The 21,633-nt window shown below is 35.2% G+C and overlaps 5 protein-coding genes across 7 annotated transcripts; 4 read left to right on the top strand and 1 right to left on the bottom strand.

Annotated features, from left to right (window-relative positions):
* The first annotated feature begins 2,345 nt into the window (after positions 1-2,345).
* LOC113857284 (plasma membrane ATPase 4-like) lies at positions 2,346-8,398 on the top strand. 2 transcript variants are annotated; one of them, XM_027489098.1, is made up of 15 exons: positions 2,346-2,480; positions 3,423-3,542; positions 3,678-3,776; positions 3,924-4,061; positions 4,163-4,477; positions 4,607-4,933; positions 5,090-5,209; positions 5,908-6,030; positions 6,123-6,227; positions 6,318-6,627; positions 6,849-7,363; positions 7,451-7,624; positions 7,712-7,894; positions 7,992-8,173; positions 8,255-8,398. In XM_027489098.1, exons 1-15 carry the CDS (start codon positions 2,442-2,444, stop codon positions 8,349-8,351), a joined length of 2,847 nt encoding a protein of 948 aa, XP_027344899.1. In that variant the 5' UTR covers positions 2,346-2,441; the 3' UTR covers positions 8,352-8,398. The 2 variants fall into 2 exon arrangements, with proteins under 2 accessions (XP_027344899.1, XP_027344900.1); XM_027489099.1 differs by having other exon boundaries at positions 6,123-6,231; positions 6,322-6,627.
* Positions 8,399-9,998: 1,600 nt separating this feature from the next.
* Positions 9,999-11,168, top strand: LOC113857234 (extensin-like). Its single transcript, XM_027489031.1, has one exon. The coding sequence runs from the start codon at positions 9,999-10,001 to the stop codon at positions 11,166-11,168; it is 1,170 nt and encodes a 389-aa protein (XP_027344832.1).
* Positions 11,169-11,689: 521 nt separating this feature from the next.
* Positions 11,690-13,835, top strand: LOC113857256 (F-box/LRR-repeat protein 4-like). Its single transcript, XM_027489055.1, has one exon. It carries the CDS (start codon positions 11,812-11,814, stop codon positions 13,555-13,557), a length of 1,746 nt encoding a protein of 581 aa, XP_027344856.1. The 5' UTR covers positions 11,690-11,811; the 3' UTR covers positions 13,558-13,835.
* Positions 13,836-15,567: 1,732 nt separating this feature from the next.
* Positions 15,568-17,280, top strand: LOC113857285 (F-box/LRR-repeat protein 2-like). The gene is made up of 2 exons (XM_027489100.1): positions 15,568-16,414; positions 16,472-17,280. The coding sequence occupies exons 1-2, from the start codon at positions 15,568-15,570 to the stop codon at positions 17,233-17,235; spliced, it is 1,611 nt and encodes a 536-aa protein (XP_027344901.1). The 3' UTR covers positions 17,236-17,280.
* Positions 17,281-18,304: 1,024 nt separating this feature from the next.
* Positions 18,305-21,436, bottom strand: LOC113857174 (cinnamoyl-CoA reductase 2-like). Of its 2 annotated transcripts, XM_027488955.1 has the most exons (7): positions 21,310-21,436; positions 21,073-21,195; positions 20,605-20,774; positions 19,971-20,156; positions 19,621-19,786; positions 19,068-19,254; positions 18,305-18,696 (listed from the first exon to the last, which is right to left on the bottom strand). In XM_027488955.1, exons 2-7 carry the CDS (start codon positions 21,191-21,193, stop codon positions 18,558-18,560), a joined length of 969 nt encoding a protein of 322 aa, XP_027344756.1. In that variant the 5' UTR covers positions 21,194-21,195; positions 21,310-21,436; the 3' UTR covers positions 18,305-18,557. The 2 variants fall into 2 exon arrangements, with proteins under 2 accessions (XP_027344756.1, XP_027344755.1); XM_027488954.1 differs by having other exon boundaries at positions 21,073-21,412.
* Between the last annotated feature and the right edge of the window lie 197 nt (positions 21,437-21,633).

The raw sequence follows: 21,633 nt of genomic DNA, 5'->3' as shown, positions 1-21,633 counted from the left end.
TTAAATTTTATTCATAACAAGATTTTAAAGACTGTTATAAGTTTTTCTATTAAAACATGGTATAAAATATTCAGTTTAAGGTAATTAATATTTATAATCTTTATTAATTATGTTACAACTTCAGATAAGCTACGGCATATCCTAACCATTTTTATTTAGTTATAAATTAATTTATTTATCATTATTAATATTTATCAGATATTTTATTTTATTTTACAAAATATATTTTCTATAACATTTGAAAATATACAATTGAACATATTTTGAATTTAATATTTTTGTGTTATATATTATTTTTTAAAAATGTCATTAATACAGCTCTTATATTCTTTTAATACATTTTAGTATAATTTTAATAATTTTTTTTAATTTTTAAAAATTACCTTAAAATTGTACTCATTTTATTTTTTTCGAAAAAAAAAAACCCATTCCATACGTGAATTATTATAATGAGATATTAAAATGTTTTCAACAAAATATAAACAGGCATACACATATTATTTTCAAAGTATTTTTTTTATTAATGGGTGATATTTTATCTAAGGATTTGATAGAGTACTTTTAAATTATTATATCACATATATTTGAATAATAAAAAATAATATTTTTAAGAATATTATAAAATTTTAACTATAGAAATTTTATATTAAAATAGAAAGAATTTTAAAATTTTCTATTATATTTAATTTTTTATTGCTATTATTTATTACTCCTCTTACAGTTGACTTTTAATCATTACTCGTTATTGATTTCAATATTTAAAAAATTTTAAAATTCTTTGTTCAAACAAAATATTTTAATAATAAATATTATAATTATTTAAAATTTATATTAAATTTTGTCCACTAACTTAAGTTAAATTGGATGGACTCATTTAAGGAGTAAGATTTTTTTCAACTTCTATTTTTCCTTTTACAATTTTTAATAATATGATACATTTGTTAATAAAATTTCAATAATAATTAATATTACTATTAAATATTTTACGTAGCATTGTACTTGTATAAAGAAATTTTATATTTGATCATTAATACTTCTTACTGTATAGAGTCTTTAAATAATTTTTTAAAAGTAATACATAAAAATTAGTTGATTTAGTTATTAATGCTTGCAATCAAAAAAAAGTTTTTTGAAGCTGACTTGACGAATTGAAATTTGATAAATTGATCAAGTCAAATTTACTATATATAAAACTATTTTTTATCAAAATAAAAAATATTCTGTAATGATTCAACCAAAATATGATTATTTCATAATTTAAATGAATATATACCTAATCTAACATTTAAAAAATCAATGAAAAAAATTATCTTATATTTTGTGAGATATTTACTTTAATTTTGGCATAAAATAATAAATTTAACTTATTATAATAAAATTGTAATAGATTTTTGCAATTAACAAGAGTTGGTTATAGCATTAATTCGAATAATATTTTATTATATTAAATTATACTTAATAAGGCAGTGAGTGATTGGCTTAAATTGCATATGTCGATAAGAATTTAATTAAAATACTCGTGAAAGTTTTGTAATAGTTATTTTAAAGGTGATATCTATTATCTAAGGTAATATTGAATATAAGAAAGATATCAAATAAAATATATATTATATTTAAGTCACTTATTATATTACATGATGCTTAAGTAGAGTAAAAAAATCAACACATGGTAAGAAATTTGATTTTCCTTAATAAATTTTCTTGTTAAAGTTTTACGAATGAAAAATAAAATGAAATAAAATAGATGAAAGGGATTTATTTCCTTAAATTAATCTATCAAATAGTATAGATTTTATATGACCTTTGAAACAAGACTCTTAAGAAAAAACCTAAGTGACTATCAAGGATTTTGATTAAAAAAATATGGATGAAAAGAAACATTAATATATTTTAAAAGTAATATAAAAATGAAATGAAAAAAAGTGAACGTAAAAACATAATTATCGTGAGCCTTATTTTGAATGTGATATAGCAGGAAGAAAATAAATAAAGCGCGTGTGAAATATGCGAAAAAAAGAAAAAGGAATAACGAAAAGCGTATGACCGGGACCAACGGGAATTGGAATTTGGAAAATTGAAAGTTTTATTATTTCTCAAAATAAAATAACGGAAGTTTAGGTTTATATATACGACAAAAAGAAGGAGAGCGTTGAAGCCCAAAGTGGAATCCAAGTGTGTTAGGTTAGCTATTCCAATTCCTATTCCATTTGAGTGAACGAACCACAGCACCACACTGGACTGGTACACTGCCATTTTGCTCTTTCCTCTTTTTCTTTTATTTATTTATTTATTTTTATATGTATCTGTATGATTCACGGTTATCGAGAGAGATTCATCGTTCCGTTAATGTGGAATCGCTCATTATATAAACCCAAGCATAAGCAGCTTCGCTGATACCGTTGGAGCGCCGCTACCTTCTCTTCTCTCTCTTTCTCTCAACGATGGACCTCGAAAAAATCAAGAATGAAAACATCGATCTCGTCAGTTTCCTTTCTCTTTTCTTTTTCTTCTGTTTACGCGTTTTCATCGTTTCCAAATTCATGCGCCTTTGTTAGTGCTATCATTTGTTTATCATTTCTTATTCAACACGTTAACATTTTTTATCCTCGTCTTTCAATATACTGCCGCTGTCTCTTTCTCTTTCACACTATCAATGTTTTACGTCCTAAAACTCATTTTATATGTATATATTGCCTACAACATATTTTTGCCTTCTTTTTTATAGTTTGGTGTACACACTCAGCAAGTGTATAAATATTATTTTTCTATGCTTGCAGCCGAATATTATGTCGTGCGTGTCTGGTACGTGAGAAACCATCATAATATACGTTCATGTGTTGAGCAGACGAACGAGAGGGCAAAAAATGAAAAATAAAATGAGAAAAATCAAGAGATGTGAAAAATAATGTAAAAAAATAATATTTCTTGTTAGAATCATTTGTTTTTGTTGATCTTTTCCATTTGTAACAAAATGAAGTTTATGTTGTTTCGATGTAACAGGTGTTACGCTAACGTTTCTATGTTCGTGTCCGCTTGTTCGTGGAAACAATATTTTCCCATTGCACTTATCTGATTTTCTAATGTGTTTGATACTGTACAAGGGAAATGTGTTTTTTTACCACTAGGGGAGAACACTTTTAGTGTCTCTTATATTTAAAACGTATTATTCAAATATATTTGTATAGAAAAGATAAAAAATAAATAAAGAAATAAAAACAATTACATTCATTGTTACATAATTTCTATAGTTTCTTAGATATCGAAACTGGAGTATAGACATTCTGCAATCAGACGTTGCATCATTTTTATTGTTATATATAATCTTTAATGCGTTACGTCCCCTCTATTGGGAAGCTATATTGAGTGATCTGGATGTATGCCATGTTGTTAGGGATGTATCTGATTACGTGCTTGTGTTGCAGGAGCGAATACCTCTGGACCAAGTCTTCGAACAATTAAATTGTTCCAAGGACGGTCTCACAAATGAGGAAGGTCAAAAGAGGTTGCAAATTTTTGGGCCCAACAAGTTGGAAGAAAAGAAGGTAATGAGTTGATCTCTATCTGGCTAGCTGCAATTGTATTACTGCAAACGTGTTTTAATTTAAACTTGTGTCAGTTTAGAGAGGATGCTGCTGATCAATTAATCTGTTACCCTTGCTAAACTATTTTGAAAACAGGAAAGTAAGTTGCTGAAATTCTTGGGGTTTATGTGGAATCCACTTTCATGGGTCATGGAAGCTGCTGCCATAATGGCCATTGCATTGGCGAATGGAGGGGTAAAAACTGTTGACTCTATGCATGCATGTGATAACAGGGAAAAAAACAGAAAAAATATCAGCATAGGGAACAAGTATTACTTTGGTGTTTGCTTAGTTTTTGTTCTTCTTACTAATTTTTCATTTGCAAACTCTTGAAACATACAGGGCAAGCCACCGGATTGGCAGGACTTTGTTGGAATACTAGCATTGCTTATTATCAACTCCACCATTAGTTTTATAGAAGAAAACAATGCAGGCAACGCTGCTGCAGCACTTATGGCAGGTCTTGCTCCCAAAACCAAGGTAAAATCTTCATAAAAGCTAATTGAAGTCTTGATACTGCTGGTATTCACATAAAGGTAGGATTGGTATGTTTCACGATGACTCTTTTGAATGAATGACAGGTTTTAAGAGATGGAAAGTGGACCGAGGAGGATGCTTTCATATTGGTACCAGGAGATATCATTAGCGTCAAGTTAGGAGACATAATCCCAGCTGATGCTCGTCTCTTGGAAGGAGATCCACTCAAGATTGATCAATCTGCACTTACTGGTGAATCATTGCCTGTTACAAAGAATCCAGGTGATGAAGTCTTCTCCGGGTCTACAGTTAAGCAAGGAGAGATTGAGGCTGTTGTAATTGCTACTGGGGTCCACACCTTCTTTGGTAAGGCTGCTCACTTGGTGGACAGCACTAACCAAGTAGGGCACTTTCAGAAGGTACTATAGCTTGTTCTTCTCTAATATAGTTGTGAAAATATTTGCTCTAGCTGCGCAGGCAGATTTTACGTGAGCAAAGTAGTGTATTCAAATTGTCTTATCTGCATTTGACGGTTTCTACTTGATCAGGTATTGACAGCCATTGGTAACTTCTGCATTTGTTCAATAGCTGTGGGCATGATCATAGAGATCATTGTCATGTACCCAATTCAGCGCCGCAAGTATAGGAGTGGAATTGACAATCTGTTGGTGCTTCTCATTGGAGGGATTCCTATTGCCATGCCAACTGTTTTGTCAGTAACGATGGCTATTGGTTCCCATCGACTGTCCCAACAAGGTGCTATCACCAAGAGGATGACAGCCATTGAGGAGATGGCTGGGATGGATGTTTTATGCAGTGACAAAACTGGCACTCTAACCCTGAACAAGCTCACTGTAGACAAGAATTTGATTGAGGTCGGCAGATTTATATGACAGACAAATGATTTTTAAATTGATTATTTATATACGGAGGAGGATCCATCAATTTAATGTTTAATTAACAAATTTTGATGTGAGGTGGTCAAATGCTTATGCTTGACTAATCAAGGAAGTGATTTGTCCATATTGCAGGTTTTCTCAAAAAATACCGATAAGGACACTGTAATTTTGCTTGGAGCTAGGGCATCTAGGGTAGAGAACCAAGATGCAATTGATGCTTGCATTGTTGGAATGTTGGGTGACCCAAAGGAGGTTTGTAGTTTCTTCTCAATGATACATTGACTTACTAAGTTCTGCTTGCCTGTGTACCTTAGTATCCATTACCAGTACTTGGAGCATAAATGGGGAACATTTTTTGCTTGTGAATATTTAAAGTGGTAAACTTCTAATAATCATCGCCCTTAGAGTCAATCTGTTATCTCCTCAAAACTGGGTTAGAAAAATTCAAGGGTGTTTTTTTCATGCGACTTCTCATTCAGATAATCAGATCACATCCGTGAATTTTTCATGGGAAAAAAAAATCATTTTGCATTATAAGATTTCTATAATTCGAGTTCCTTTATTTAAAGTTCTTTTAAACTTCATCCTGAGAATTGATTATGGCATGAATATGATCACGACATGATGGATAAATTGCACTGCAAAACCAGCATATGATGCAAGGAAAAAAATCAGATTTAGCAATTTGTGCGCGCATAAAGATTTCTTGTTGGCCTGATTAATGGCATCGGTGTTAGATTTGTAAAACCTCTTAGGGTGGCTCTCTTAACAATCATATCAAACTTTTTAATAATCACGATCATTGTTCTTTGATTGATTGCATCGGTGTTAGATTTGTAAAACCTCTTAGGGTGGCTCTCTTAACAATCATATCAAACTTTTTAATAATCACGATCATTGTTCTTTGATTGATTGCAACTGGGTTGACAACTTTCTCACACTTGTTACAGGCCAGGGATGGCATCACTGAGGTGCATTTCCTGCCCTTCAATCCAGTGGACAAGCGTACAGCCATAACATACATAGACGACAAAGGCAACTGGCACCGAGCAAGCAAAGGGGCACCTGAGCAGGTAATTAGAAATTTTAGCGCAGACGATTGATGTCTCTTGTTTCCTCATACAATGTCCATCAATAGTGTAGCTCATAGTGAATTTCTTGCCAGATTATAGCTCTCTGCAATCTCCGGGAAGATGTGAAGAGAAAAGCTCATGACATTATCGGAAAATTTGCTGATCGTGGTCTCCGTTCCCTTGCTGTTGCCAAACAAGTAAGTTGCGGTCCTTCGTACACCCAGAACTCCTGATCTCCAACAAAAATCAATCAAATTAAAGTTAGTTTTGTGATTATCTACTGCCAGGAAGTTCCAGAGAAGACCAAGGATAGTGCAGGAGGACCGTGGCAATTTGTGGGTCTCTTGCCTCTCTTTGACCCACCTAGGCATGACAGTGCAGAGACTATTCGCCGTGCTCTCCATCTTGGAGTGAACGTTAAGATGATTACAGGTGATCAGCTAGCTATTGGCAAGGAGACTGGCCGCAGGCTTGGCATGGGAAGCAACATGTACCCTTCTTCTTCCCTCCTTGGCGAGCATAAAGATGAGTCTATGGCTTCGCTTCCCATTGATGAGCTTATTGAGCAGGCTGATGGCTTTGCTGGTGTCTTTCCTGGTAAATAGATATATCTACAGTTCATAAAATTCATGAGAGGTGGCTTGCGTTGGTGATCTTAACAATTCAATACTTGTTCATAATTGGCTTCAATTTTGTCCATAACAAACTGAACAATTTATTCTAATTTTATAGGAGGATTTTACTTCATTGATTGTGACAATTTTGTGATGAACAACTTCAAAAATCATTATTCAACTAATGATTAATGTCAAATGCAGAGCACAAATATGAGATTGTGAAGAGACTCCAAGATAGAAAACACATATGTGGGATGACTGGAGATGGTGTCAATGATGCTCCTGCCCTCAAAAAGGCAGATATTGGAATCGCAGTCGCTGATGCAACCGATGCAGCTCGAGGTGCATCTGACATAGTCCTGACAGAGCCTGGGTTGAGTGTGATTGTGAGTGCAGTTTTAACAAGCAGAGCCATTTTTCAGAGAATGAAGAACTATACTATTTACGCCGTTTCTATCACAATCCGAATCGTGCTGGGCTTTATGCTACTGGCTCTTATATGGAAGTTTGATTTCTCACCTTTTATGGTTTTGATCATTGCCATACTAAATGACGGGACAATTATGACCATTTCCAAGGATAGGGTGAAACCATCACCTATGCCAGATTCATGGAAGCTGAACGAGATTTTTGCCACAGGCATAGTGATTGGTGCCTACCTTGCAATCATGACTGTTGTGTTCTTCTGGGCTGCTCACGCTTCTGATTTCTTCACGGTAAGAATTAAGTCTTATTTTAAGAAGACTTCAAAGAACAATGTTTAAAATTTTTTTCAGGCTTAGCCCTTACAACAATATTGGCAGGAAAAATTTGGTGTCAGATCCATCAGGCATAACGATGATGAGCTCACAGCAGCTGTTTACCTTCAAGTGAGTATCGTGAGTCAGGCTCTTATCTTTGTTACTCGGTCAAGGAGTTGGTCTTTTGTCGAGCGCCCTGGTCTCTTGCTTGTTACAGCCTTTGTTATAGCACAGCTGGTGAGTTGAATTTATAGGCTGATTTGTTGATATTGTCTCTCTGGCACAACAAATTACTTAACTCTAATGTTTTTTTTTATCTTTTAGATTGCCACAATCATAGCTGTCTATGCAAACTGGGGCTTTGCAAGGATGAAAGGAATTGGGTGGGGTTGGGCTGGTGTCATTTGGCTCTACAGCATCATTTTCTACATCCCGTTGGATATTCTTAAATTCGCCATTCGATATGCATTAAGTGGCAAGGCCTGGAGTAATATTACCGAGAACAAGGTGACATTTAAATGTTGTGTGGTTAAAATGATGTCAGGCAAATGATAAATTTGTATTTCCTTTGATAATATGTTCTTTTGTGTTATGTATGATGCAGACTGCTTTTACAACAAAGAAGGATTATGGAAAGGAAGAGCGAGAAGCACAATGGGCTTCAGCTCAACGCACGCTACATGGACTGAATCCTCCTCAAGCAGAGCAGATATTTAGTGACAAAAACAATTACCGCGAATTGTCTGAACTCGCAGAACAAGCTAGGAAACGCGCTGAAGTTGCAAGGTAATAAACAGCGAATGCTTATGTGAAAATTTTCATGGTTAAAAGCTGGACCAAAACTAATCTGATCTATTTGTCTTATAGGTTGAGGGAGCTTCACACATTGAAGGGACATGTCGAGTCCGTTGTGAAACTCAAGGGGCTTGACATTGATACAATTCAGCAGCATTACACTGTTTGAATGACGCAAGTCCGTTGTAGAACAGAGTTAATAAGAGTTAAAAATGGGATTGTTACGTTCTATCAAATTTGTTATCTTTTTTCTTAAATCTCATTTGGACTTAGGAGGATTGGGTTTTAAAATAATCCGACACTTTGAGATTGTGCAACACAATCCAAGGTTGGATAGAAAGACCAAATTATTCAGCAAATGTTATTATTCCATTATGAAATGTTATTTGACATTATTTTGAAATCAAAATTAGCATTGCTACTGATTATGTATATTATTTTTCCGGCGAGAAAGAAGGTAAAGCTGAATATGGCATTTACTCCCTGAATTATAGGTTTTTATACCTTAATTTTGTGTGCGTGCATGTATTTGTTTGTTCTTTTATATTACCGTATTTGGATGGAGAGCAAAAATAGGGAGATTTTTGCAAATAATTGAAAAGTTTCTTTATTTAATTAAAGAGACATAATATTATAAATTTTATATTTAATATATTATAAATAACTATTTTAATAGCTTTAAAATTGATTTCAGCAGAGATATAGTTAAACCATCAGAAACTATGAATATTATATTGTATAATTCATATCTATTTTAGAGACGAAGTATTTAACGAAAACAATTTTTGTCACTTTCTTTTCAATCAAATAAGTGATGAGAAAATTATGTATATATATATATATTAGGAAAGTAACCTTTAAAAATTTTATTTCTTAAAACTATTTTTTTAATTTTATGTTCATTTTTACTTCAATCAACCAAGAAACTTGAAATTTAAAAAAAGAAAAAGAAAAAAATCCTATTCCTTTCTCTTCATCGTGAATGGTGGCTGACTAGTTAGGTGGATTTCGGCATTGCAGAAGGGATCAAATTGGGCTTGTGTTTGCTGAGGCCCATGGCCCATCTCAGCAAAAAAGTTGTCCATGGCCTTTCTCTTACCATTTGGATTTTGAAGTCCCATAAATTATGTATGGAGGTATTCTTTACTTATTTATTGAATTTACCGAGACAATGTGCCAACTACCAATCCACACCTCTCCGGACTCCAGAGCGGCTCCATGCATGCAAATGCTTGGAATAAGGATTTGACACGCAAAGCACTGAGATGCTTACCACTCACAACTGCATTATTTTGGGGCATGAGTGCTACAAAAAAATACTAAAATTTTGAACTTCGAAGAGATTCTGTGGAGAATCAAATTTGTAAAGTTGGCACGTACATCTAGAAGCTCTTCCTTCCATAATTTACCACGTAATTGAGCCCTTCAACAGTCAACACCCATCAGCTCCTGAAAGTCTCCCATCTATACTGAAGGAAAATGAAAAGAATGAAGCATCGGTTTCATTTGTGTGTGTGTGTCAACCGGAGAAAGTGCATGTTTGAAGGCATAACTGATCCATTAAAATGCGTATTTCTAGCTGGCCATGCTCATGTTCTTATCTATAGTATTTACTTCTTGCCTAAATGTACACGCTGCATTTAAGCCTTCCACGCACACTGATACACTTATAGCAGTAGACTAAAATTACCCTTAAAACTGTGTCTGTATATAGACAGTGTTAGATACTATATAGAACTTGTTTCGGTGTCAACTAAGCGGAGACGACAAATTATCCCTGACTCCACACACAGGAAACAACAAACAAGCAGCAGAAATGAAAACAAATACACTGATTACAGCTCTGCTAGCCCTTCTTTTGCTCACACAGTCTCTTTCGGAAACAGGAAACCCTCACCAAGATCACAAACATGAAGCAGAGTTGACAGGATCTAGAAGAAGGTCTCGAAGCAGAAGAGGCAGAAGCAGACACAGTGGAGGAAAGAGAACAAGAGGATCAAACTGTGACCCATTTTTCCTATATCTATATGGAAGCTGCGGCCATTGGCCTTTCCCTACCTTTCGTTCCCCTGACAACCCTTTTGATCAAACACCAACTCCAACATATAATCCCGCACCACCCCAAATAGTAGCATCTCCTCCACCAATATCTTACACACCAATATCTCCACCTCCACCACCACCTCCACCATTAGTACAATATTCTCCACCACCTTTACCACCCTCACTACCACCGCCAATTATCCCTCAACCACCTCCACAACCTCCACCATGTCCACCACCACCGTCACCTCCACCAGTGTGTCCACCACCACCTGTTACACCATGCTGCCCATTGCCACCTCCTACTTCACCCTGTTGCCCATTGCCACCACCTTCACAACCATCTCCCTCTCCACCGCCATTGGTTCCATCACCGCCACCACCAGCCCCAACCTTTCTACCACCCACACCACCCTTGATAATTCCACCACCTCTCGTCCTTTCCCCTCCTCTCCCTCAAATACCAACTTTTCCATGGCTATCACCTCCCAATCCCTTCATCACCAATTCACCACCAGAGTTTCCACCAGACATTACCATTCCGCCGCCACTTGCCCCCACATTTTGGACGCCACCGGAAGAACCCTTCTCATCTTCACCACCATTCCTTTCAACTCCAACTGAACCCGACATTTTCCTTCCACCTCCATTGGTTCCCGACAATCCACAACCACAACCATTTCTCTCAACACCACCGGCTTTTACTACCCCTGAGACACCGGATATTTTATTGCCGCCACCGGAGATGCCAGAGGAACCGCCATCTTTTACCATACCAAGTACACCGGATGTGTTCTTGCCGCCACCGGAGCTACCGGATGAACCACCGCCTTTTACCATGCCGAAGATTCCAGAAGAGCCGGCGGCACCGGATATACTTATTCCTGATCCTGAAGAACCGCCATCGCCATTTACCCCAGCTTCGTTTGGCTCCGTTCATTAACCGCTTCAAAATACGCTTCTATAAATATAAATATATAATGTGTGTTTAAATAATAAATAAAATCAGTTAAATTTTGTTTTCCAAACCTTCCGTAGCAACCCATAATCCACTGAATTTAATTGATATCTTGATTACTAGAAGTTTTCAATGTTTTATTATGTGGTATAAGAACCCATCCTCAAATAAGTTGCATGAAACGTCTCGCATTTTACCTGCCCTTTTGCTTGGATCTTCTTGATGAATTGAATTGATACGTTAGCTTTATTTTGAAAAACAGTTGGTCTTAATAAAAAAGTGAACTATGGACTTAGAAGATGCCAGAAAGTATTGAATACTTTTTTCATTAAATATATTAAAAGTGAATTTTTTAAAAATAAATTAACTTTTAACATTTTACTATTTTCTTTCTACTACAGAACCAACCAAAGAATATCAATAAAATACAAAATGGATATGGATCCGTAACGTAGGTCAGGGTCCATCCTTTAATTTAAATTTGAACTTAAATTTTCAATAATCGCGAAAAGCTGAACAACAACAACTATACAATAAAAATTCAAAACTAGTAGCAGTTTCCATCTATAACCCACGAGCCTACAATTCTGATATTTTTGAGGCTCCAATTCGATTGCTGAGAAGCACAATGTCAGAAGATTTACACTTACCCGATGAATGCTGGGAATTGGTGATGAAATTCCTCATCATCAACCATCATCGTTACTTGGAACCACTCTCTCTCGTTTCCAAGCAATTCCTCTCCATCACCAATCGCCTCCGATTCTCTCTCATCATCTCCCAACCCACACTCCCTTTTCTTCCTCGCCTCCTTCTCAGGTTTCCCTCTCTCACTTCCCTCGACCTCACGCGCTTCCGCGGTGATCTCCACGCGCCTCTTCGCCATATCTCGCGTTCCTCTCTACCCCTCAAATCGCTCAATATCTCACACCACCCTACCATCCCCGCAAATGGGTTGCGAGCTTTGGGCAAAAATGTGAAAAGTTTGAACTCCCTCATTTGTTCCGACGTGGGTTCTCTCCGAAACGCCGATTTGATTCTCATCGCCGATTGTTTCCCTTTCCTCGAAGAACTCGACCTTAGTTTCCCCAAAGACGCTGGTTCCAACTACCCTAACAGTTTTGACGGCCCTGTCTCTGATTTCGGTGTAAAGATTTTGTCTTTGGGACTTCCCAAGCTTCGTAAGATTAACCTCTCTGGTAATTTCTTCATCAACGACCCGTCACTTATTAGTCTCTGCAAGAACTGTAAGTTTCTTGAAGAAGTTGTGATCTTTGAGTGCCATTTCATCACCCAAGCTGGGATTGCCTCAGCGATTGGCTTGAGGCCTTGCTTGTGTTCTTTGTCAGTTAACAATTTAGGGTGCGGAACCAAAAAAGGGGATTTGGCAAGACCTTTTGTTACTTCTGATTTCATTGATTCGTTGGTGAGGTTGAAGAGCTTGACTTGTCTTGATTTGTCGTGTTCCTCTATCACCAATGAGTTGCTTATCTATATTGCTGATGAAGGTCTTCCTTTGAGGAAGCTTGTTCTTCAGAATTGTTCCAACTATAGCTATCGTGCAATCTTCCGCTTGTTTGGGAGGTGTCAATTTGTGCAACACTTGGATCTTCAAAACGCTGAGTATCTGAATGATCAGCGTGTGGAGGAGTTGTGTTTGGGTTTTGGTAATTTGATATCTATAAATGTTAGTGGTTGTAGGATGCTCACAGATTCAGCCTTGGTTGCACTTGTCAGGTATTGTCCTTTGCTTGATGAGATCAAAATGGAGGCAACGGGTGTTGGGAGAAAGGGAATAGAGGTTTCTTCGATGGGTGTTGTTGTGAACTCTAAAGTGAAGTCTCTCCATTTGGCTCGCAATTCATGTTTGAAAGATGGAAGCATCGAAATGTTTGCTTCCATTTGCCCCAATTTGCAGATGCTTGACTTGAGCTCTTGTCGTGGCATATCTGAGGGTATTGTTGAAGTTTTAAGGAGGTGCTGTGGGATTAGGCATTTAAACTTAGCCTTCTGTTCTGGAGTGAAGCTAGTTGGGTTGAACTTTGAAGTTCCCAAACTCGAGGAGTTGAACTTGTCACTGTCGAGAATTGATGATGAAGCTCTTTCTGTGATATCAAAGTGTTGTCAAGGGCTTCTGCACCTGCACTTGGAAAATTGCTCTCATGTAACAGCCAAGGGAGTGAGGCAAGTGGTAGAGATCTGCACACAATTGAGAGAGATAAATTTGAGGTCTTGTGATAAAGTGGATGCTAGTGTTGTTGCTTGGATGGTATTTTCAAGGCCATCACTGAGAAAGATAATGGCTCCTCCTAGTTATGATCGTAGTGAAAGCCAGAAGCGATTCCTCTTGCGTCATGGATGCATGGTTTGCTAGTGTGCAATCTTCGAGGTTCTGGCAGTGCTATGAAGTCTGAAATGTAGTCTGTTTTTTGTTTCCTTTGGTTGTTTCTCTAAGAAATGAAATTGGAAAAATACTACCAATTTACATGTAGTGTATTTGACTATATTTGCTTTTAAGTTTGTGCATAATTGCCAATGTAATTGCTTAACTTAAATAACACACGTTGTAAGCAGTTGGACTTGGTTGTCATATGTTGTTCAGAACTGTATTTTTTTGCCTTGCTACTACGCTTTGAATATAATTACTCGCATTCTTCTGTGTTTTGCTTGTTGGAAATAGTTTTAGTATTCATTTCATAGATAGTTTTAATTAACAACTAATAGATTTTTATTAAAGGGTATATTTTACACTATCTTAAAACATTAGGGACTGTTTTGCAATTAGATTTAGCAAATGGTTATGGATTACCTTTGGGCACATTTGTGTATTGTTTTTTAAGTTTTTCTTGTCAACTTTCAAAAACGTATTATTTTTTTGTTCTTTGAAGAGTGAGTCCTTTTTTTGTCAAACGAGTGTGTGTTAACAACATAAGTTTTTGGTGAAATGATCAAATGTGGACGAACAAGACGAAGCAGGCCCAAAAGAAATTATGATAATGGATAGGATTCGCCTACTGAAGTAACTTTCTAGAGCCTTTACTAATGAAACCAATTATGATTTGGACTCGTTTGTTTAGATTAGATTAGTCTTTTTATGGGTTGGAAAAGTCTGTGAGAAACGTTCAAGGGACAACTAGCGACCAAAACTTACTTTTTTGTAAAAACTATGTAAAACTTCTCACTCTTAGAACGTCATTTGTTGCAAACATGTAAATGTGCAGAAAATACATAATTCTAAATGCAGTGTAATGGTTCAGAATCATATGAATTTTTATGATCAAACTAAAGCAGTTAGATTTGTCCTTCTAACAAATTATTTTTTTTAATCCTTTTATATCATTCCCCTTAGCTTTTCGTTGGATTGGACTCTTGCCCATGTTGCTAAATAGCAACATACATTTTGCCTATTGTCAAGAAAGAAGAAAATACTCATCTATCTATCCATCTGTACCTGTTGCTGGTTTACTTGCTATCCACACCTCATACATAGATGACCAATTATTATCTTTTGCGAGAAAATAATTCAAATGAAGATTATATCTTATGACAAATCTTAAACAATGGCATCCAAATGAATAAAAATGCTATCGGCTGTGCATTTATCATTTTTTAAATTAATTAATGCAAATGGCATTTTTTATATTTAAGATTAAGCTAGACTGATTTTGGAAGTCGTGCACCCTGACCCTGGATGATGAGTTGAATATCCTTGTATTCAAGGATGTCGTGCGGTGCACTTCCAGGGTTACATCCGCGAAAATGTCCACAAGCCAGCAACTCAGTACAATGAAAGCCAAGAAAAAAGTAATACTTAGAAATACACCAACTCTTCACAATTGCATCAATGCCTTACTCCGATGTGTCTGAAGGGTGGTAATTTTATACTTTTGTGAATGGTATTAATTTGATTTGCATGTGACAAACAATAATAATAAGATTGTTCATATGAAAAAATTGAGCATTTGTTATTGGGTGGAGTATCGGTTTGTTGAAAGTTAAAAGTTGTATGAAAAGTAAAAGCCTGAAAAGTGAAAATTACAGATCACCATACCATACCATAGCTGACGCCAACCTAACAAGTAAAAGACTTTCTAGAGTTTCATTATTTGGACAGGCACTAGTCAAATATGAAGGAGGCTTCTTCAACAATCAAAAGGTTCATTTCTTAAGCTTGATCAACGCGGCAGCCAATCTGACCATAATCCAAGACCTTGTTAAATATCCACTTAATTAGGTTGGTTTGTTGTTAAATCATTGATCATTGATCCATTAATTATAGCCTGACATGATCACTTGAACCTGCCACCCCTCTTCTTTACATCAACATTGGCTTCAACTTCAAGTTCTAAACTTGTGCTGGTACTAGATAGATCAATACCAAGATATGCCAGTGAAAGATTTTCCTGAAGAATGCTGGGAATTGGTCTTCAAATTCCTTGGCCACAGTCATAACTTGGAATCTCTATCTATGGTTTGCAAGCAGTTCCTTTCAATCACAAATCGGCTTCAATTCAATCTCACAGTATATGATCCAACCATTCCACTCCTTCCTCGGCTATTCTTGAGGTTTTCAAGGCTCAAAATCTTAGACCTAAGTCAAGTAGGTGGCGACCATCAGCATGAGAGCTTGCTCCATCAAGTTTCACAATCTGGGTTGGACCTTGATTTGCTTAATCTATCCAACCAGAGAACACTTCCTGTTGATGGGTTGCGAGAACTTGGATCAAAGATGACAAATTTGAGGGTTTTGATATGCTCAAACATTGGTTCTCTGCATGATAGCCATCTTGTAGTCATAGCTTATTGTTTCCCATTTCTTCAAGATCTTGATATAAGCTTTCCATTGAACTCCCAAGCATCTGATTTTGGGGTACTGAGGTTGTCTTCCATGCTTGAGAATCTACACAAGATTAATGTTTCCGGTAATCACTTAATCACTGATAAGTCCTTGCTCGCTCTGTGCCAAAACTGCATGTCATTGGAAGAAATTTCATTCTTCACTTGCTTTAAGATAACACAAATAGGCATTGCCTCTGGAATACGCCTTAGACCAAGTTTGACTTCTATCTCCTTTAACATTGAAAAGAAAAGAATACATGGACCTGGTTTGACCCTCATACCCATTGACTTGGATTTGGTTGATTCATTCAGGAGCTTGAAAAGGTTAACTGCTATTGATTTGTCAAATTCTTTTATCTCAGATGAGTTTCTCTATTCAGTTGCAGATGGTGGTGGTCTTCTGCTAAAGAAACTTATCCTCCAAGATTGTTGCAATTGTACATTTGCAGGAATCTCTTATTTGTTATCCAAATGTCAATCTGTTCAATGCTTGGATCTTCGAAAAGTTGACTTTCTAACTGATCAATGTATGAGCAAGTTATCTATGTTTCTTCATAGCTTAACTTCTATAAACCTTAGTGGTTGTTGCCAGCTGACCAGGTCAACATTTTTCATACTCACAAGAAACTGTCCTTTGCTTAGTGAGATCAAAATGGAGAGAACATATATTGGGGTAGAAGATTCAAATTCAAAGGTGGATGTTGTTATCAACCTTGAAGTGAAGACAATTTATTTGGGTGATAATGTTTTACTGAGTGATGCAAATGTAATAGAATTTACTTCTATTTGTCCCAGTTTGCAGCTACTTGACTTAAAAGGATGTGAGGGTGTTTCAGGTGAATGTGTTGTTGAGGTTTTGAAGAGATGTGAGATAAGGCATTTAAACATGGCCTATACAGGAATGAGAGTGTTTGATATAGACTTTGAAGTTTGCCAACTGAAGGTGTTGAACTTGTCAGGGTCAAGAATTGAGGATGAAGCACTATCAATGATCTCGAAGAGGTGTAGTGGACTAGTGCTTCTGGATATTCATAGTTGTTGGCATGTTACAGCAAAGGGGGTGAGGGAAGTAGTTGAAAACTGCAAGGCATTGAAAGAGTTGAATTTAAAGAATTGTGGGTTGGTGAGTGATGATTTTGTGGCTTGGGTGGCCATTTCAAGGCCATCATTGAGAATAATAATCACACCTTCTGGTGTTGGTGCTTATTGCTGATCAGAACCAGAGGAAACAATAATCACACATCATTGTTAGTGAAGTACCTGCCATTATTAAGAATCCTATGTGTGTTTGTGAAGATAATAGCATTCCTATGATAGATAAGTTGCAAGCTGTGCGTGTTATGTGCTTGTTAATTGTTGGCTATATTATTTGTACAACTTTTTATAAATGTTTTTTATATTGTTATTGATTTATTATTTTACCTATTTTTTATCCCTTTCTTGTATAAAAAATTGTACAAACAACTATTAAAATATAAGCATATTTCTCTTTTTTGAAAGTAACAAATAATTTAAACTAAACTAAAATCTTAGTCTGTTAGTTAATTTAAACTGAAAAAAAATATTTATATGTTAATGTTTACTATAATATTTTTCTTGTATATACATCTCTGTTATTTTTTATTTTGTTCTATTTATTTCACTTTTATTTAAACAAAACACAAAAAAATCACTTACTTTTAAAAAATAAATTTTTATTTTTCTCACAAAAATAATACATTATTTTTGCTTTAGTTTTTATTTTTAAAAAAGTATATAAGTAATAAAAAAAATTATTATTTTCTACAAAAAAATTTAAAATAAAATTATTTTATAATAAAAAGTAAATATTAAAACAAATTTTCAAACTAAATAACTCAAATTTTCCGGTAAGGAGTTTATGTGAAGCGAGAAAGAATGGACCTACTTGTAACTAAATTTTATGTTCAACTTGCCATGGACTTATTTCTAAAATACACACAGAAATATGTATCTTAAATTTTTAGAGTATTATCATGATAATCTTAGTTTACACTCTGAACATTCCTCAACCAACAATTAGAAAGTAATCCTTTACGAAACAACAAAAAATCGCTAGAATCTTTCTATACCCACGACTTTCATAAGCATGCAAAAATAGCTCAAAACTTTGTTACTTATTATTATATATACTTTAAATTTTGAACCAAAAGTGAATGTACCCTTTATATATTTTAAATAAAACTCACTTCCAAAAACTTCTTTTTTTGTTACATTATTTTCCGATCCTTTAAGATAAAAATGGTTAAAAAAACATTTTTCATATTAATTTTCACATACTGAAATTGATAGTTCCACAAACTTAATTCTCACAAGCATCTAATACTGAATACAATGTCCTCAATTTACCTGTCGAACTCGAGTCTCAGGGTTTCCAATAGAAGAATTCTAGAATATCCACAAGTGTTAACATTCTAAATCTGAAAGCCATAAACCTTGGAATTACAGTGATAATGCAGCACACATGTAACATGTAGGAACTGAAACACAAATAAGTCACATTTATATTAGTAACATTTATTCTGATTGCAAGAGGCCAGCCTCGCGATAGCTCTCAACAGAATCAAGGAGTGTTTCCTCCAGTGGCCTGTATTTCCAACCCAACCTTTGCAGTTTCTCTGAGCTGAAACTCTTGTAATCATCCACCTCAATAATCCTGCCAATAGTGAAACTCATATTTAATTATGCAGCTATAAAATATATACACAATAAGCACTTGTTTTAGGGCTGATGCCTCATCCCCCTTCCTATGTTTACTTGCTTAAATTCTAGCAATTAAGGAAAGCCTAATAAAAACACACATCATACAAATTTTATGTAATTTGACCTAACATGCCTACATCCAGGGATCAGTTAAGAATTTGCAAACATAATACAAGAAGATGGAGCTATTGGTCATAAATAAGGTATCTATGCAAGTTCATCAAATCCAAACTAAGGGTCAATACATCTACGTTGATACTTGGCTTATGACTACAACTCAAAAATTTTCATTTGATTTATAGATCAAGAGGAACTGAAGCTTACTTCGCAGGGTACTTGAAGTTTGGAAATATACTCTTTAGTTTCTCCAACAAATCCCGTGTCTTGACAGTATGTGAAAGACATAAGTATCTCCCTTCTGCCTCAATCTTCTCATAAGCCAAAAGCATTGCATCAACTAGATCTCGAACATCTACTAGCCAACGAGTCTTATCCTCCACCGAGTCACAGCCTTCAGTTTCAGACAAATCAGAAAAACAAACCCAATAACATGATTTTTTTTTTATTTGGTAACTGTTATACTTGATTATAAATGAAATAAAATATCCAGCATCACTTTACAAATTAGGGAAAGAAGCAATTGACAGTGCAAAATCCCCGTGAAGGGTGTAACCATGATACCAAGCAAATTGTTAGGCCAAACTCAGAAATCAGAATCAGTTTTGCACACCAAAAGTTAACACTACTTTCACAAGACCAAAAATGTTATGGAAGATACATGATTATTGTGAAGCAATAAGGCATTTTAACTACCATTGCACAGTTAGTAAATTGGTGTTTTGTAAGAAGAATAATTTGATAAGGAAGCAGTAGGAACCTTTTACAAGTTTGAGGAGAACCAAGCTACTTGCATTAACAGTGCTTGACTGTAAAATTGGCCCCAACACAAGGGTAGGACAAATTCTTACCAGCTGAAGCCCAGTTCGCTTTGCTAAGTCCAGGGCTCGCTCCTCTGCCTCTGTCTTGGCATAACAATACCAGTTCTGGATCATATGTGAAATATTAGTTAAATTAACACACGTTCTTGATAATTGAAATTAAAACATATTATCCAACTGAAAAATATGAAATAAATAGTATATCCAATAAAAAAAATGCTACCATGGAGAACAAGTCTAATGACAAATCCATACATATCATACACACACAAGTAAAATATTTACAGACCTCAGTTCTTTTGCAGTAATCTTTATCAGACCAACAGGACTCATCAATCACTTTGTCATCAGGCAAATTCGGGTTCATAGAAACAGCAGTTACAGATGATACAAAGATAACTCGCTCCACTTTAGCTTGAAGACAAGCTTCAAGTACATTAACAGTTCCTTTCACAGCAGGCTCAATCACTTCTACCTGCATAATCACATGTCTAAATTAAAAGGGAAAAGCATTCCAAATATCAGTCACCCAAATCATGGAAGCCAACCGAGACCTAATTAATTTGCAATGAATATAGCATTCCAAATATATCTTTTTTATATAAACAAAAATAGAAAGTAACTAAAAACAAAATTTAAAGAAAAAAGCAAGCTAAACTGACGCTTCATAAGGTTTAATAAAATTTCATTTTATATTCCTCCTTTATCTCACCCTAAACAAACTTTTCTTACTTCATGCAATAAAGTGAGATCGCATAATTTCTTGATAACACAAATCTCTTATGATGTTTTATGCAATTGCATGGTTCAAGAGAAACTAAAGTAATATAAAAGAGAAATAACGGGTGAGACTCCATTAAATCAAGGGTGTGAATATAATCTGTCCAAAACATATGCATGTTGCATAAGAAGTAGACGCTTGCCTCAGGATTGGGTACAACTGTTGAGGGTACAGGGCTAGCAACATGGAAAACTGCACTGCATCCAGAAATTGCTGAGTGAACAGATTCATAATTCAAGAGATCAGCCTTGAAGAGTGTGAGGTTCTCAGAAGCTCTCTCAAGCTTCAGCAAGTGATCATATTTCTGACTACCTGCTCAGATTCAGATACACACATCAAACAAATCCTTAGATCAAAAGAATGAAAAAAAAAAGCAAGCAGCGTCACATTTCTATGAAAAACATAACATGAATGAATTACAAGTAGTATAACAACTACCATCGTGAATGAAAAGACTGATTAAATTTGATATCTAAAAAAAATTAGTTTTTTGGATTCAGTTTTGCAATAATCTAAAAGGGTCTTCTCGGATGAGTAAAAAAATTCATGGGTCAAATTAGTTGGAAGAGAAAAGAATGAATGAAGGGAGAGAGAAGAAAAGGAAACGTACCAGGTTCTCTCACAGTTCCATGGACAACGTAACCTTTGGAAAGAAGAAGCTTAACAAGCCAAGACGCTACAAATCCTCCTGCACCAGTTACGCACACCTTCTTTGCTGCAGAAGCTGCCATTGCTATTTCCTTATCTGAAGCTAATTTGAAACTCAATTGCAATTTGACTGCCTTTTGGGTATACCTAGTTATTAACTTAATTTTTTTAATTAAATGAAGTTTTCATCTAATTATTAATAGAAATAATTGTGTTCGAATAATTTGCCAGTAATTTTATTCATTTATTCTCCTACACCATGTGATACATTTAAATATGGGGGAAAAATCTTTCACGTGGGAAATGCAAATTGTTTGAGATATTAATATATATATAGAACTAACATTTCTAGCATGATTTTTTTATGGCTGACACGTGTAATAATGATAAGGAGGTGAAGACACGTGAGAGGCAAGGCTTCCGAAATATTAAGGTAACACTAATGCTACATAGTACAAGAAACACTAATACGAAATAAATAAACAATGAATACATATTTTACTCTTGCATATCGTCGCTCCCT

Source organism: Abrus precatorius, unplaced genomic scaffold (genome assembly GCF_003935025.1).
Source record: "Abrus precatorius isolate BTA unplaced genomic scaffold, Abrus_2018 Scaffold153, whole genome shotgun sequence".
NCBI classification, from domain to species: domain Eukaryota; kingdom Viridiplantae; phylum Streptophyta; class Magnoliopsida; order Fabales; family Fabaceae; genus Abrus; species Abrus precatorius.
This window is presented reverse-complemented; position numbering and strand designations above follow the sequence as displayed.